This window comes from Anolis carolinensis, chromosome 5 (assembly GCF_035594765.1).
Source record: "Anolis carolinensis isolate JA03-04 chromosome 5, rAnoCar3.1.pri, whole genome shotgun sequence".
Classification (NCBI taxonomy): domain Eukaryota; kingdom Metazoa; phylum Chordata; class Lepidosauria; order Squamata; family Dactyloidae; genus Anolis; species Anolis carolinensis.
In genome coordinates this window covers 132,279,984-132,295,190 of record NC_085845.1, presented here as the reverse complement: position 1 = coordinate 132,295,190, position 15,207 = coordinate 132,279,984, and the positions used below count along the sequence as shown (strand labels likewise).

Here is a 15,207-nt window from a genome sequence, read left to right as displayed (position 1 = left end):
ACAGCGTAGACAGAAAAATAAAATACGCACACATAATAGAATAAAATAATACGCATACATGTTTATTCCTTGAATTTCTTAGTATAAAAAAGAGACATGTTTTAATATGAACATGGTAAAAATTTATTTTTTAACAAACAGGGTGATGGTTTCCACATGTCTGTCAATCTTTGCAGAATAAGGAAAATGTGTAACACCCCTCCAGAATAAAGTGCAATACTTAAAGTTTAATTTAAAACATTCATGTGGTGTATATTTATTGCCAAAATTCAACAAGAAGTAAACTAAGTTGGCTTACAGGTAACAGGCATGTCACTCACATCACTTGCCCTGAGCACTTTTTATTCAAATCTCTATATGAAAAAACCAGGCCTGCTAAAAATAAAAGTGTTAATAATGAAAAGCAAGTAACTTTCATTTGCAGAATTCTGTGCACCACTTATTATCTGCCACACTGGCTATCAGTGTGGTGGATTATTATCAACCACACTGATTTTCCAAACAACTAACGTACATATTTATTTATTAAGGCAGAAAGGATACATCTGGCCAAAGCTACACCACAAATCAGTTTTTTTTCCAGATTAACAAACATATCCCAAAGGTATATCCTACTTAGTTTAACAGAGCACTGTAAGAAACATTGCTTAGGAATACAGCTATAGCAGCCACCAATTGACCCATTAAAATAGTGACCTCTTATAATTTAAAAATGACGCACATAATATCTACATACCTACCTACCTACCTGTGTATTATTCTGAGCTAGTAGAAAGGCCAGGAGGAATTCATGTCTAGCATGTGGCACCCAACCACACCCACAGACACAGGGAAATAATATCTTGAAGCTGAAAGCTGAATGACCATCAGGCTCACTTATCTTGGTTCAACATTTCAAAACCTAGTTGTAGAAACAACCTACAGCAAGAAGGCATAGACAGAAAGGAAGTCCCAAATCATAAACAGGGTCTTAAAACTAGCCACAATGGGAAGGTGAGGAATCTTTATTGGTCCAGAACATCACCAATGTCTTAAAAGTTGTTCTGATGGCCAAAAGGTCAGAAACAAAGTCTGAGGTGGAAACAGATGTATTGCAGAAGAATAAACCTATGGAAAAAGAGCTGTGGAAGTTGAAGATCTAGTCTATCTTCTAAACTCAAGGGTTAAATTATGGCTACTGTTGTGACTAAAATCAAGTTGTCTCAGGGCTGTGAATGTCGTGGACTTCTGGCAGTCACATGGTGATGCCTGATAATCAAAACAGCATCTGCTCCAGTCCCCACTGATAACTGCACATAAAGAAATGTAGTAAAATGTAGCAAAAATGGCAGGTGATACAAGCGAGATCAGGTTCAAGGAACAAGATTTCCCTTCTTGCCTTGGAACAGTGATGGGAGAGACTCACTATGACTCGATTCCTCCTTTTGGCAATCTAGAAAATAATTGTGTTTATGATATTTCAGACTGAGATACATGCATACTAAGCATGCTATTTTTTAGTGCTGAAATGCTACTCAAATGATTGTGCAATTATCCCAATTAACATGAAGAAAAATACCTTTTGAGGTAGTGAAAATGAAACATGGGAAATAATTGGCTGCAGAAGGTGCAAGTATGAGAACATACAAAATCCTAATGGGAAAGACCTTGTTTAAATGCTAAACACAATTTTACAGAACAACCCAGTTGAGAAAAATATAATTTAAAATTGCAGTTATAATCCATAATTGCCTAGGCTTGGACACAATGGCTTATTGTTTATGAGCAGCATATGCAAGTACACAACTTGAATGTCCCTGCAGCCACCCATAGTCTGCTTAGTGTGATGGCCAAACTCTGTTTTACAGCCAGTTTAACTGGCTTATCAGGGAAGAAGTGTGACAGAGTGCCAGAATTAGACAATAAGCAATACTTGGCTGCTCCCACATAGACAGGAACCAAGTGGGCTGCACAAATCAAGAAGCTGCCATGGTCATAATTCTAGCTTATAGTGATGTCTGATCACTCCCAGATTGCAAGTTTTTTCTCTTTTGGATTGAAAGAAAGATAGCAAAATTTAGTTATTTCAAATGTTCAGCAAGTAACTGGTGGCATAAACAGTGAACATCCCTTGAGATGATCACTATTACTGATCTAGTGAAAGGAATAGCATGCAAAAATGCCAAAACATGGATTCAGTCCTGAACCACAAGCACAGGAGACATTTACATGAGTACTTGTCGATCTAATTAGCAATGTCTTCAGCGACACATGCTTCTTTATGCTCATCTGAAAATAAGCCGTTTATACAAACCAGTTACCTTGAAACTCATTTTATACTAATTGCCAACATTCTTTCTGTAATACCCATTATTGCTATTGCTTCCCCAATGACCTATCTAAAAACATGATATAAACATGAAGGTTCACAATAAATGAACTACATAATTAAATGAAACATAGCTTCAAATAAGCAATGGTGCGTTTAAATTCATCCTCACCGAGAATCAAAATATCTTTGCATAAGAAAAGTGTTATAAACATGAGTCAGAAGTACTATTAATTCATTTTCAGACAAAAATATAGCCAAAAGCTGGTTTTCTATTTTTGTCTTCAAAAACACAGACTTTGCTTGGACATTTGCAGAGCATTGTGCGTAAAAATATAAAAGCACTTTGTGCATGATGGGAAGATTAAAACTTTGGTCTGTCTCTAGGACAGCTGATTGTCGTATCTCATAAAATGAACATGGCTCAGGTGATACTGTGAATATATCCAAACCATCTGTTTGAGAGCTAATAGCACTTCTGTGGTGCCTTGCTGCACTCTCCACTAGATTGACCTCTTTGTGGAAAATATCAACAAGGCCATTATGATGATCATGTAACACAAAGTTCAGAAGCCCAGAGTGGAGGTTTACTGCTATATGGCACTCTCTGCCGGGTGGTTGAACTGCAGGCCACAGATGCAGCAGCAGCAACATCTTCTACTTCTTCAGTCTCCTCCATGACTTCACTGTAACATTCTTCATAGGGCTTTTCTAAGCGTTTTAAGACTTTCTCAACCTGCGAAGAAAGTAGCAGAACACATTCTAGCAAACACTGAACTTTTATTTGTTTACTGATTTTTTTTCTACTGATACTTGATCTCCAGGCCCTTCAATCTTTATTTGAATTCATTTATTGGATTTATACTGTAAACCTGAACAGCATTACTTGCCTCCATGAAGTCACCATTTTCTGCTGCTTCTATTGCATTTTGAGCAATGTAGTTTCTCAAAATATATTTTGGATTGTTTGAATTCATAATTTTTACATGTTCAGCATGCCAGGTATCAACATTGCTAACATGTTCCATATCTTTTTCAAGTCGAGCTCTGAAAACAAAATCAGAAGCAAAATTAAGACAGTCTAAATATCAGGGGTTCAAATCAGCATGAAATTCCCTGATGCATAGCGGAAGGAACTCTTCACTTCTGTTAGGGAGCCTAATACCTTATTGCAGAGAACTGGTCTCCTCAGGAACAAAAACAATATGCAGACACAAAGCTGTTTGTTCCAACTGGAAGGCTTTTCTTTCTTAAGTTGCAGTAATAGTACAAATACTAGCACAATATTTACAGTATGCACAATCTCTCTTTCTCCTATCTTCATCCACCAACCTCCAACCCTCATCAAAAACTCATTGGGTTACTACAAACTTATATGCAACTGCCTCAGAACTCTACCAGACCCAGTTAATCGTGAGACATTGATTCTTAAAGAAACGCTAAGTAATTTACACATTCTGATACTAATTTTATGGAAGATGCTTGCTTAGATCAATGATTCTCATCCTGTGGATCCCCAGACGTTTTGGCCTTCAACTCCCAGAAATCCTAACAGCTGGTAAACTGGTTGGAATTTTTGGGAGTTGTACGCCTAAACACCTGGGGACCCACAGGTTGAGAACCATTGCTTTAGAGAGAGAAAAGAGAGGGGAACAAGGAGGAAAAGAGGACTTTCTTGAGACCCTGGCCTTGAGGCAGAACAGGGAAATGCCTATGTGTTTGTGTCTTTCCTTCCCTTCTTATGTGGGTCTATCCCTCCCTTCCTAGATTGTGTGTTTGGGGAAGGTTTTTTTTTTTGGGGGGGGGGGGAGTTTCCTTTCCATTTCATCTTGGGTATGGGGCTTTTTTCCTTTCCTCCCCATCTTGAGAATAGGGTCTCTCATTTCCTTCCCATCTTGTGCTTCACACTTCACACTTCCTGAACTGACATATCTGTCCATGAACAGTGAGTATGGAGTCTATTTCCCTTTGAATTATTTGTGCAGAGGAGAGAAGTTGCTAAAACAATTATCAAATAGCTTTAAAGTAAATTTATTATTTACTATTAGTAAAGGTTTGACTTATATACATATGTTATATATCTGGGGTCACGTATACATTTCTCTGACAAACGGGTTGTGAGCTGAAAAAGTTTAAGAATCTCTGAACTAAAGAATCTTCAGTACGCCTTACTATAATTATCTCTACTATAATACTAAGATTTCATCCTTGAAAACGTACCTTACTGAATAGTATAAACTACTTCACGAGGAGAAACACTTCCAATCAAATATGACTAATAAGTGAAAGATTTGACCATAACAAATGCTGCAGTATAAAACATTAGGTTTTATGTGTAGTCGTACCAGTAAATATGAATAAAATATCACTTGCATTTCATGGGACAGATTCATTAATAGATGATATACAGTACTAACATAGTTAATTTTTTTTTCAAAGATCCCCACTAACTGCTAAAATCGAATGCATTAGTCATACTCACTTGTATTTCTGCAACCAATCTTTCCAGTGTCCTTTATTTCTACTTAGTAAATCAGATGTTGTTAACTGCTGCAGCTTAGAAAACTGCTCTATGCGTTCCAATTCTTTATTTATATTGGATTTTGTTCCAATTAGGGCAAACAGTTGTGGGTTAGACTGTGCTAACATCAGCATCATTGACAGTTGCCTAGAAAAGGAAGAGGAACAAAAAAGGACATGGTATTGATAGCAATTAAATATTATCAATTAGAAGTTAGAAGTTAGTGAACTGAACAGTGAAATACTGTACACTACTTCAATAGCATAGATGTTTTTAAGATGATTTTGAACAGAAGCAAGCAGGTACAGCATTTTGTATATTTTAGCCATGACAAGCACCTAATTTTGCTGTTATTCTAATAGATCCAAATGACAGGCAATTCGAATCCTAACTTTTGAGTAATTACTTAAATGGAATAGTAATTTTTAAAACTGGAATCCATAACTATCTACTTTATTAAAATGTTTTGCTGAGTCACTTCAATTCTATCCAATTTCTAGTTACTGAACCAACTAAAAATTACTAGAGAAATATCTCATCATATTTATATTTATATAAAAATATTCTGTCTTTCCAATCTAAAAAGAAGTGGTCCAAGACATCTAATAAAATATGAAAATCTTATTAGAATAACACTGTTATCAGAATAGAAAGCAAACTAGGGAGCTGTTATTGCTCTGTTCACAACTCAAGACTATCCAAAACACACCTCGACAATTAATCAACTTTTCCCCACCCAGGAACAGACATAAATATAAACCCTGAAAACAAAGCATTTTTACTTTATATCTGGCCACAGAACAATATACCTGGGATCCATCTGAGGTCTGTAAGCGACTTTAAGTTCTTCTAAAGATGCACACTGCTTTGAAATCTTATCTAAGAAATCTTCTAGTTTTAAAGGATCTGACTCTACTGGAAAAGAGCTCAGGAAGTGGAAAGTGTTTGTAAAATCTGCACCTGTAAAACAGATTTATAAGAACTTTACATTCAGTCACACCATTTGTTATTCAACTTTCTACAATATATTGATATGCACCATTATTTTCTATTATTGTAACATTCAAATTATTTTATGCAGATGTGCAAATTAATAATACATTATTTCTGAATATAAATCCATTCTAACCTGTGACTTGCATAGTTTCTAAGAAGTCAGAAACCAATTTATCATCATCAGCTAACTGAAGCTGGATCAATCCTAGCTTCTTTCTCATAATCTGCAAATAATGTTTCCCAAATTCTGTATCGTACTCTTCCTCCAGAATGGGTATGCTGATCTCCAGTGGAAGTTCTGGGTCTAAGGCTTCAGCAAGTTTGCCTAGATTCCACTTACAAACTTCTGGTTGTTTGTTATAAGCATAGCGCCCTGTGTTATCAGAACCATTGCAAATATGTTCAGGATCATACCTAGAAAATAGAAACATTCAGCACAAGGTTTAGCTTGTATGACTGAATAACCATATTACAATCGCTAAATATATACCTTAAAAACTATTCGAAAATTAAGCATTTTAAGATTATAATGGAACCCCTGAATTGGTGAGTACAACTAATTACAGATCAAAAATAACAATACAATCAAATATTTAAAGATAAAAATTAAAGTATTTTTTAAAACAAAGTGTAGAATATTTTAATCCTTTCAACACTCAGTGGCATATTAATTTTATTATATTACGGTATTTTTATTACCCCACTTTTTCTCTCCAGAAAAGAGATTCAAATTTTAAAATGCAATGCGGTCCATGTCAAAGTTTGCCCATGCCTGTTGTATACTCAATATAGTCATGCATATGTTTCAATTAAAAAGCTACACTAACCTGTCCATAAATCCAAATGGTCCATAGTCGATTGTGAGTCCAACTATACTCATATTATCAGTGTTGAGCACACCATGGCAAAATCCAACACACTGCCACTCAGCAACCATCCTTGCTGTCCGCCGTGTTACCTTAATTTTTTAAAAAAGGAGTTCAAGCTATCATCTATATGTTGTCACTCACATTGTATTACTATATTCTAAACAGTTACAAAAATGCACAATCAGCATCTTCCACAATTCACTGATTAATGTACAGATTTTTCCATGGTTCCCTCAGTTTCAAGATCTAATGAAAGTTTCTCTTTTCTGGTGAAATTACCCTTGTATAGGGAGGCACTGTTAACTGCATTTTTGCACTTTGTTGTTTTGGTTACTAAACATCTAAATTGTCAATTATAATGGCGATCCTTTTTTAAAAAAAGAACTGAAGAACTGTATAACAAATTCATACATGGTTAGGCTTAGACAATTTCAGATCACACTAATTTTTGACTAGAGGTAAAAATGAAATATGGTGAAAAAGTCATTCAGCAATTAAACATTTATTACAGTAAGTGAATATTTTTCTACATGAGGACAACTGCTACTTGCATTTAATGAGCATAAAATAGGGCCAGAAGAACCTTAAGTCCCATTTCACACCAAGAACCTTATTTGTGTTTACTTTATACAATCTGCAAAAGTGGCTTGCGAAACTAAAAATTAGGGTACACTCATCCCACAACTCCATAATACAGATCTAAAAGAAACATTTCAGGAGCATTTCTCATTTTAAAAATAATTTTTAAAACCCCTTAAATCCTTATAGAACAGGAACTTGTGCCACTGTGCCTACAAAAAAAACCCCAAAAATATTGTTGTAAACGTTTATTTAGGAATTGAGAGCCAAATGGCACCTATATTAACAGGTTTGAATGTGGGTAATTTGGATAGAAATTTCTGCTAAGCTACTACTAGGGCTGCAATGTGCCTTGGGAGGAGTCTCCCCTTTTAACCATAATTACAAAGATGTGACTGTGGGTAAAAAGAAGATACAAACCTATGTAATATGTAAATTATCAGGTATGAAGTGTCTTACCTCACGGAAAAAAGCAGTATTCCGCTCAACCTTATTGTCCGAGTGTGCTTCAAGGATCTCTGGATAAAAAGTACTGATTACATAATCAAGCATTTGTATTCGGATGTCATTTCTATTGACACTGGGGCCTTTGCGTCCTGTATATTCATCAGCTGGTTTAAAAATTTCAAATGATCCAAACCTGTTTGAAATAAAAGAACTATTTATTTATTGGATATATATGCCTTACGTCACCTGTTGACTTATGACGACTCCAAGCATTTCAATAGAATTTGCTGAGGGCTAGGAATAGTTTTGTAAATTCCTTTCTCTAAAATAAAGTCTACCATACCTATTTAGCAATCTCTGATCCAAAAACTAACCAATGCTAACCTTTAGGGTACTTAGGCCCCTTTGTTACTGGCCTCAATTCCTGAGTTATCAAGAGTTGTTTCTTCTCTCATTTCAAAAACGATTTTTAAAAACAAAAAAGGAAATAGATTACCTTCTACAAACATCTATGACAACTACAGGATCCAAGGAATCCACTAATCCATGCACAGGGTTCATTTCTAGCTTTCTAACAAAAAGCTTGTGTGTGGTTTTTTTTAACAAGCTTTCTCAAAAAGATGGGGAAGGGGTTATCCTTTATGTAGCAGAAAACTCCTGGAAGCGTCCAGTAACTGGCCTTTTTTGGACAGATTTCCTTCTCTGCTAAGATGGCAGTGACTGGGAAAGCAAAAATAATCTTGATGACTTTTTAATTTTCACATGTGATTAACAACACTGATCTCCAATACTACAGAGTTTTCTCCAAACGGATGCCTACAGATGTGTTGGGCCTCGATTCTGTGTCCCTTTTTCTTTATGACACCAAACCTTCTTGGGCCTCTATCCAATCAGACACTAGGAGCAAGATCGCTCAACAGGTAATTTAATGGTCTTTCAGGAACTAAACCTTTAGCTATTGTTCTACTCAGAAGGCATCTTTAAACTTTTAAGTTTACACAGGATAAAAACAATTTGCTGAGATCTGAGATTTGATTCAGGAGAGCCCCTCAAAAAATCAGCTAGTGCAAATAAAGTCATTAAAGACAAATGAATACTTGTTTTCTCTGACAATAAATGAAAGCCAGAGATCCGTAGCTAAGTATTTACAATCACAGCACACAAACATTCCAGGTGCTTGAAGAATATTTGCTACTGACCTAGAACACACTTAAGCTACAACTAATACTTGATTTAAATCTAATATTTACCTAATGAAAGTTGGGGCTATTCTCAGGACAACTGTACATTTTTCTTTCTTTGGATTTCCATCATAAAAAATATCCCGAATAACTTCTGAATCAGATGTTACACATGTCCCAGCTCTGGTTGTGGGTATTCCAAGATGAAACATTGCTTCACTGCAAAGGAATTCTCTTATGCTTGATCGAAGAACTTTACGGCCATCTGCTTGACTGAAAATCATAAAAGACAAGAGACTTGCAATGAAATGTTGTTTTGTCAGAAATCCCGTATTTTCAAAAAGAAGAAAATTTCCAAGTAAACAAAATGTGAAACAACAGTATTTTTTCATATTATAGTACTGTCCTATACACATTTTTTCTCAGAAGTAAATTCCACTGAATAATTAGGACTGTTATACATCAAGATGTACTAGCAATTTACTGCTATCCGATAGGTTACATTTAAATACAGTAAGACTCTCAGGGGATATCATGTTTATCAAAAATCACAAATATGATTAAATGTCATTCCATTACCTGAATTTTGGTTCTAGTACACCACAGTTGCACTGGAGAACCTAGCAAATTTCTGGAGATACCTCTCCAAGAATGATTAGGGGAGGCAACTTTAAACTGTGGCCCTCCAGTTGTTTGGGCCTCCAACTCCCAGAAGCCCTAGCCAGTTTGTTCAATTGTCAAGAATTCTAGGAGTAGAAGGTCCAAACAGCTGGAGAGCCACAGTTTGAGAATGCCTGGACTAGGTCCACCAGTGCACCTCTGTTTTAAAACTATACATGTGCTGATGTCAACAATGGAAACATTTATGAAAATATCTGGCTCCATTACTTAAGTCACCCTTAGCAGCTTCATTTTTACCACTGAGGATCACAATACAGCTTGAGTATCCCTAGTTATGCGAAATGGTTTGGACTAGATGTGTTTCAAATTTTATCAGATTTTCGAATACCTTTACTTGCATATACAGACCCATGGAGTTGAGATCCAATTTTAAACATTAAATTCATTTTTAAATATATACCTCATGCACATATCCTGAAGGTAATCTTATGCAATATTTGTAGTAATTTTGTGCTTGAAACAAAGGTTGAGTACACCGAACCATCAGAAAGCAAAGATGTCACAATCTCACCCACACATGTGGACAACTGGATTTGGAAATGCAGAAGCTGTACTACCAAGCTTCAACAGGCAAAACAGCCATCTCAAAGCAAATCAGACTTAGGAAATATTTAACGGCATGTAGGGTACAGCATTAAAAACAACACTGTCTGCAGTAGAAACTATTCACATTTTGGCATGAAGTGGCGTATTTTGTGACATACCTAACAACCAGGTTTCAAAGAAATAGTGTGAATCATGTGGATCTCCAAATGTTCTTGTATTGCAGTTCCCAGCAACCCTCGCCACTAGTGCCAATGCTGGTGCAGCAATAACATCTGAAGGGTAACAGATACCCATGTATGCTTAGAGCAGTGGCTCTCAACCTGTGGGTCCCCAGGTGTTTTGGCCTCTTTATCAGCTGTTAGGATTTCTGGGAGTTGAAGGCCAAAACATCTGGGGACCCACAGTTGAAAACCACTGGCTTAGGTTTGTGAAAACAGTTCTGAGAACTGTCAGAAAGCTACAATGCAAAGCCCAGTCTTAATCTTAAAATGGATCTACATCATACAGTTACAACAGCTGAATATCACTTTACTGTAGCTTTACTGTTAACTGTCATGGCTCCATTCCACAGAAATATAATGATATTTTTTGTTGTTATTGGTATTATTATTTGTATTGCATTAAAGATGAAAACAGCCCCAGCTAAGAATTCTAAGTACCTCAACAATACACAAAATTATGTGGGAAGGAGCCTAACAACTGAAGTATTACCCAACTGCTGGAATTGTGCAACATAAAAACCCTCAAGGTAGGGCTGACAGCAGAGTGGGGGAGCATTTGTTGTGTGTGTGTCTGCAAGTCATTTCCAACCTATGGCCACAAAGTGGTCGTAATCCAATGCTCAAACCCGTATACTACATGGACCCCCCAAATGCTGTTGGACAGACAGAAGATTCACCAGTCCTGCCCTCCTTATAGAAAAGGCCAACAGAAAACCTGCAGGTGTTTAAAATCTCCCTGATATAAAAGAAGGACTGGGACAAGTTCTTTTTTTGCCCGGAATCCCCCAACCTGAATGAGGGGAGGGGGAGTGGTGACCAATAGATATGTATGAACATAGTTCAATTGATTTAGTTAATAAATAGGTCTTTCTACAGGAAAAGTGGAAGCAGGCAAGAAACAATAATGTGAAGTAATTAGGGGCCAGGATGGCCTAGTGCAGGGGTCCCCAAACTAAGGCCCGGGGGCCGGATGCGGCCCTCCAAGGTAATTTACCTGGCCCCCGCCCTCATTTATAATATAATATTTTTATATCAGTTTTAATAATATAATATATTGTATATACATATAATATTAATAAGAATATTATCATTTTATACAATATAATGCTAACAATAATACCATATAATAATATTAATTATATGTTATATATTACATATAATATTACAGTATAGTGGTATAGTTCAATATAGTATAATGCTAATATTGTGCTATGCTAATAATATAATGTATTGTATGTACATACAGCTGCTCTGAGTTCCCTTTGGGGTGAGAAGGGTGGGATATAAATGTAGTAAATAAATGTAGTAAATGAATAAATAAATAATTTTGGACTTAGGCTCGCCCAAAGTCTGAAATGACTTGAAGACACACAACAACAACAACAACAACAACAACAACAACAACCCTAATTAACCTGACTATCTCATTGGCCAGAAGCAGGCCCACACTTCCTGTTGAAATCTTGATAGGTTTATGTTGGTTAAAATTATTTTCATTTTTAAATATTGTATTGTTCTTTCATTGTTATTGTTGTTTTGCACTACAAATAAGATATGTGCAGTGTGCATAGGAATTTGTTTGGTTTTTCCCCCCAAATGATAATTTGGCCCCTCAGCAGTCTGAAGGATTGTGGACCGGCCCTCTGCTTCAAAAGTTTGAGGACCCTTGGCCTAGTGGTTTGAGTGTTGGATTCTGACTCTGGAGACCAGGGTTCAAATCCTCACTCGTCCATGGAAACCATCTGGGAAATTTTGGGCAAATTGCAAGCTCTCAGCCTCAGAAGAAGGCAATGGCAAGATTTGTTCTCTTCTGAACAAATCTTAAGAAAGCCTTGCCTTGGATGGGAACATTTTGAAGGCAGAAAACAACAAAGCCTTGCAATGTGCAAAGCAAACCCAGAACCAAGAAGTGCAGAAGCCAGTGTGAAGAGTTAGAAGACAGTTGAGGCTTGAGTCCTTTGGAAGTAGACTGTTTTGAAAGAGCTGTACAGACCAATATAGTTTTTTTTAAAGAGACTGTTAAAGACAATATGTTAAAGATACAAACTTAAATGTTTTAAAGTTTAACCTGACAAGAAGTGTACCTGTATATTTAAATGCATGAAGTTATGAATAAAACAAACAAGTTATTTTAAATAAGTTTACTAGAATCTTTGTCTGCTGTGAGCATAGAATAGAAACAAGTTATTTATGTGCCCAGTGATCTTTCATTATCCAATAAACTAAAGGAACACCTCTGAAACTCTGTTACCCAATAGGTTAAGATCCTAACAGGTCATAATCCCCATTAAATTGTAATCCTAACAGATCATAATCCAACAGTCCAATATATTTCACTATTAATAATAACTTTAATAACTTTATTTGTATCCCTCCCCTTCTCCCCGAAAGGACTCAGGGCGGCTTACATGGCAACACAATGCAAGCGAAAATACATAAATATTATACTATTGATATGTCAATACAGACTGTCTGGCACTCCATGTATGTGGTATTTAGTTATGACATTAGTTGGGATTATTTTTAATAGTAACACTCAAGCAACCACATACAACCTATATCCAGCATCGACCAATCCCCCATGGACACTGGCTAATGGAGAGCCTAGTGTAGTTTGACCCCACTTTGACTGCTATGGAATCTTGGGAGTTGAAGTTAGGCGGGTCACCAGGACTGTTTGGCAGAGAAGGCCAAAGACTTTGTAGAGCCAGACTGCTCCTCGGAGTGGGGTACAGGGAGCACACAACTCCCATTCACCAGCTCCACTGGCTGCCAGTCTACTACCGAGCACAATTCAAAGTGCTGACTTTAGCCTATAAAGTCCTAAACGATTCTGGCCCAGCTTACCTGTCTGAATGTATCTCCATCTATGACCCACTTCGGAGGTTAAGATCATTGGGAGAGGCCCTGCTCTCCATCCCACCACCTGCACAAGCGTGACTGGTGGGGTCGAGACAGGGCCTTCTCAGTGGTAGCGTCATGGCTGTGGAACTCCCTCCCCATTGATATCAGACCAGCTGCTTCCCTTTTAGCCTTCAGAAAGAAAGCTAAAACATGGCTATGGGACCAAGCTTTTGGAAAATAACTGCAGTGCAATAAATGAACGTAGAATCTGTGCAATGACAATTGGAATGGCCCTGGATTACGACTGTGGATTATGTGATTCTAATAATTGATGTAACTGTTTTTATATGTTTCAATTTTGTTTTTAATGCAGATATTTACCAATTGCATTGAATGTGAGCAGCTTTGAGTCCCCTTTGGGGTTGCGAAGGGTACAAATATGGTAAATAATATTGGCAGAAAATCCCACAATATCGGCTTTGAACTGGGTGATCCGAGTCCACACTGCCATGTAGTCCAGTTCAAAGTAGATAATGGACTCCATTTTGACTGCTATGGAGGGCCCTTCCACACAGCCCTATATACCAGAATTTCAAGGCAGCAAATCCCACATTATCTGAGTGTTGAATCAGACAACCCAGTTCAAAGCTGATACTGTGTGATTTTCTGCCTTAATATTCTGGGATATCGGGCGGTGTGGAAGGGCCTGGAGTTGTAGATAGTTAGGCCGGGAACCAGGGCTGCTTGGCAGAAAAGGCTGAATGCTTTGTGAAAACACAACTCCCAGGATCCCATAGTATTAAGCCATGGCAATCAATGGCTTTGATTCTACTGCAGGCATGGGCAAGTTTGGGTCCTGCAGGGGGTTTGGACTTCAATTCCCACAATTCCTAACAATTCCTTAAGCGGCTGAAGGGGGAAAGGAAGGGGCCTGAGGTAGGCTGTTAGGAATTGTGCGAGTTGAAGTCCAAACCCCCTGCAGAGCCGAAGCTTGCCCATAGCTATACGAGAGTGTGGGCGCGGCCTTGTTTATCTCACCGGGAGAAAGGCGTGAGTCCGGCGCCCTTGAGCTGCGCCTCCCAGCGCTGTCCCTCCGCGTTGAGTACCTCGCCCAGGTAGATGGCGGCGCCGTCCCCGAGCTGCCCGGCGAAACTCCCGAACTGGTGTCCGCAGTAGCAGTGGGCGGCGGGCTCGGCGCCGGGCGGGAGCCGGTTCCCGCTGAAGTACAGCGCCGCCTCGGCCCTCTCCGCCGCAGAGCGCGGCTCCCTCAGGCCCAGCAGCGCCAGTGCCGGTGCGGAGGCCGCCACCAGCCTGGGGTTCGCCAGGGGCGTGGGCCGCACCCGCGAGAAGCACGCGCCCGGCACCGGGCGGGGCACGTTCTCCTCGCTGGGGTCCAGGGGGAGGGCCCGCAGCGCCCGGTTGTCGAAGCGGAGCGGGCTCAGCCAGCCGCAAGAAGGCGGAGGAGAGCCCGCCGCGGCCCCTTCCGACGACGACGATGCGGCGGCGGCGGCCTCCATTTTGGCGCGCGACGGCGACGAGAAGAAGCAACGACTGAGGGAGCGTCGGTTACTACGCAGCACCGCTGCTGACGCCATCTGGCCGCGAGCCACCGTCTCGCGTGCGACCCCGCCTACTTGCGCACGCGCCTCCTCTGATTGGCCTGCCCGGAGGTCGCGCTTGTAGGCGCGCTTTGCAATTGCACCTCAGTACCGGAAACTAGCCAATGGCAGACCAAGGGATACGTTTTGCCCATAGACCAAAAAATAATGGATATAAACACTGTAGCGAAGTGGTTTATACTTTGCGCTGTAACTTCAGAGCCACGGGTTCGAGTCCCCGCTCAGGATGGAAAACTCACTTGGGAGCCATACCCTTCTCAGCCCCAGAGGGAGCTGAGACCAATGCAGTCTTGATGGAGATGGCAGGCTTCTCAAGCCTCCTCAGTCTTAATGTTTCTCCCTTTTATAATGTGTTGGTTTATTTCCTTAAGTGTATGCCTTATTTAAGTGGCCCC

At 39.0% G+C, this 15,207-nt stretch overlaps 1 protein-coding gene across 1 annotated transcript; it reads right to left on the bottom strand.

Annotated features, from left to right (window-relative positions):
• Window positions 1-41: 41 nt before the first annotated feature.
• selenoo (selenoprotein O) lies at window positions 42-14,894 on the bottom strand. Its single transcript, XM_003221313.4, has 9 exons — window positions 14,232-14,894; window positions 8,971-9,174; window positions 7,733-7,913; window positions 6,653-6,783; window positions 5,959-6,239; window positions 5,639-5,789; window positions 4,791-4,976; window positions 3,199-3,355; window positions 42-3,044 (listed from the first exon to the last, which is right to left on the bottom strand). The coding sequence occupies exons 1-9, from the start codon at window positions 14,786-14,788 to the stop codon at window positions 2,850-2,852; spliced, it is 2,043 nt and encodes a 680-aa protein (XP_003221361.3). The 5' UTR covers window positions 14,789-14,894; the 3' UTR covers window positions 42-2,849.
• Between the last annotated feature and the right edge of the window lie 313 nt (window positions 14,895-15,207).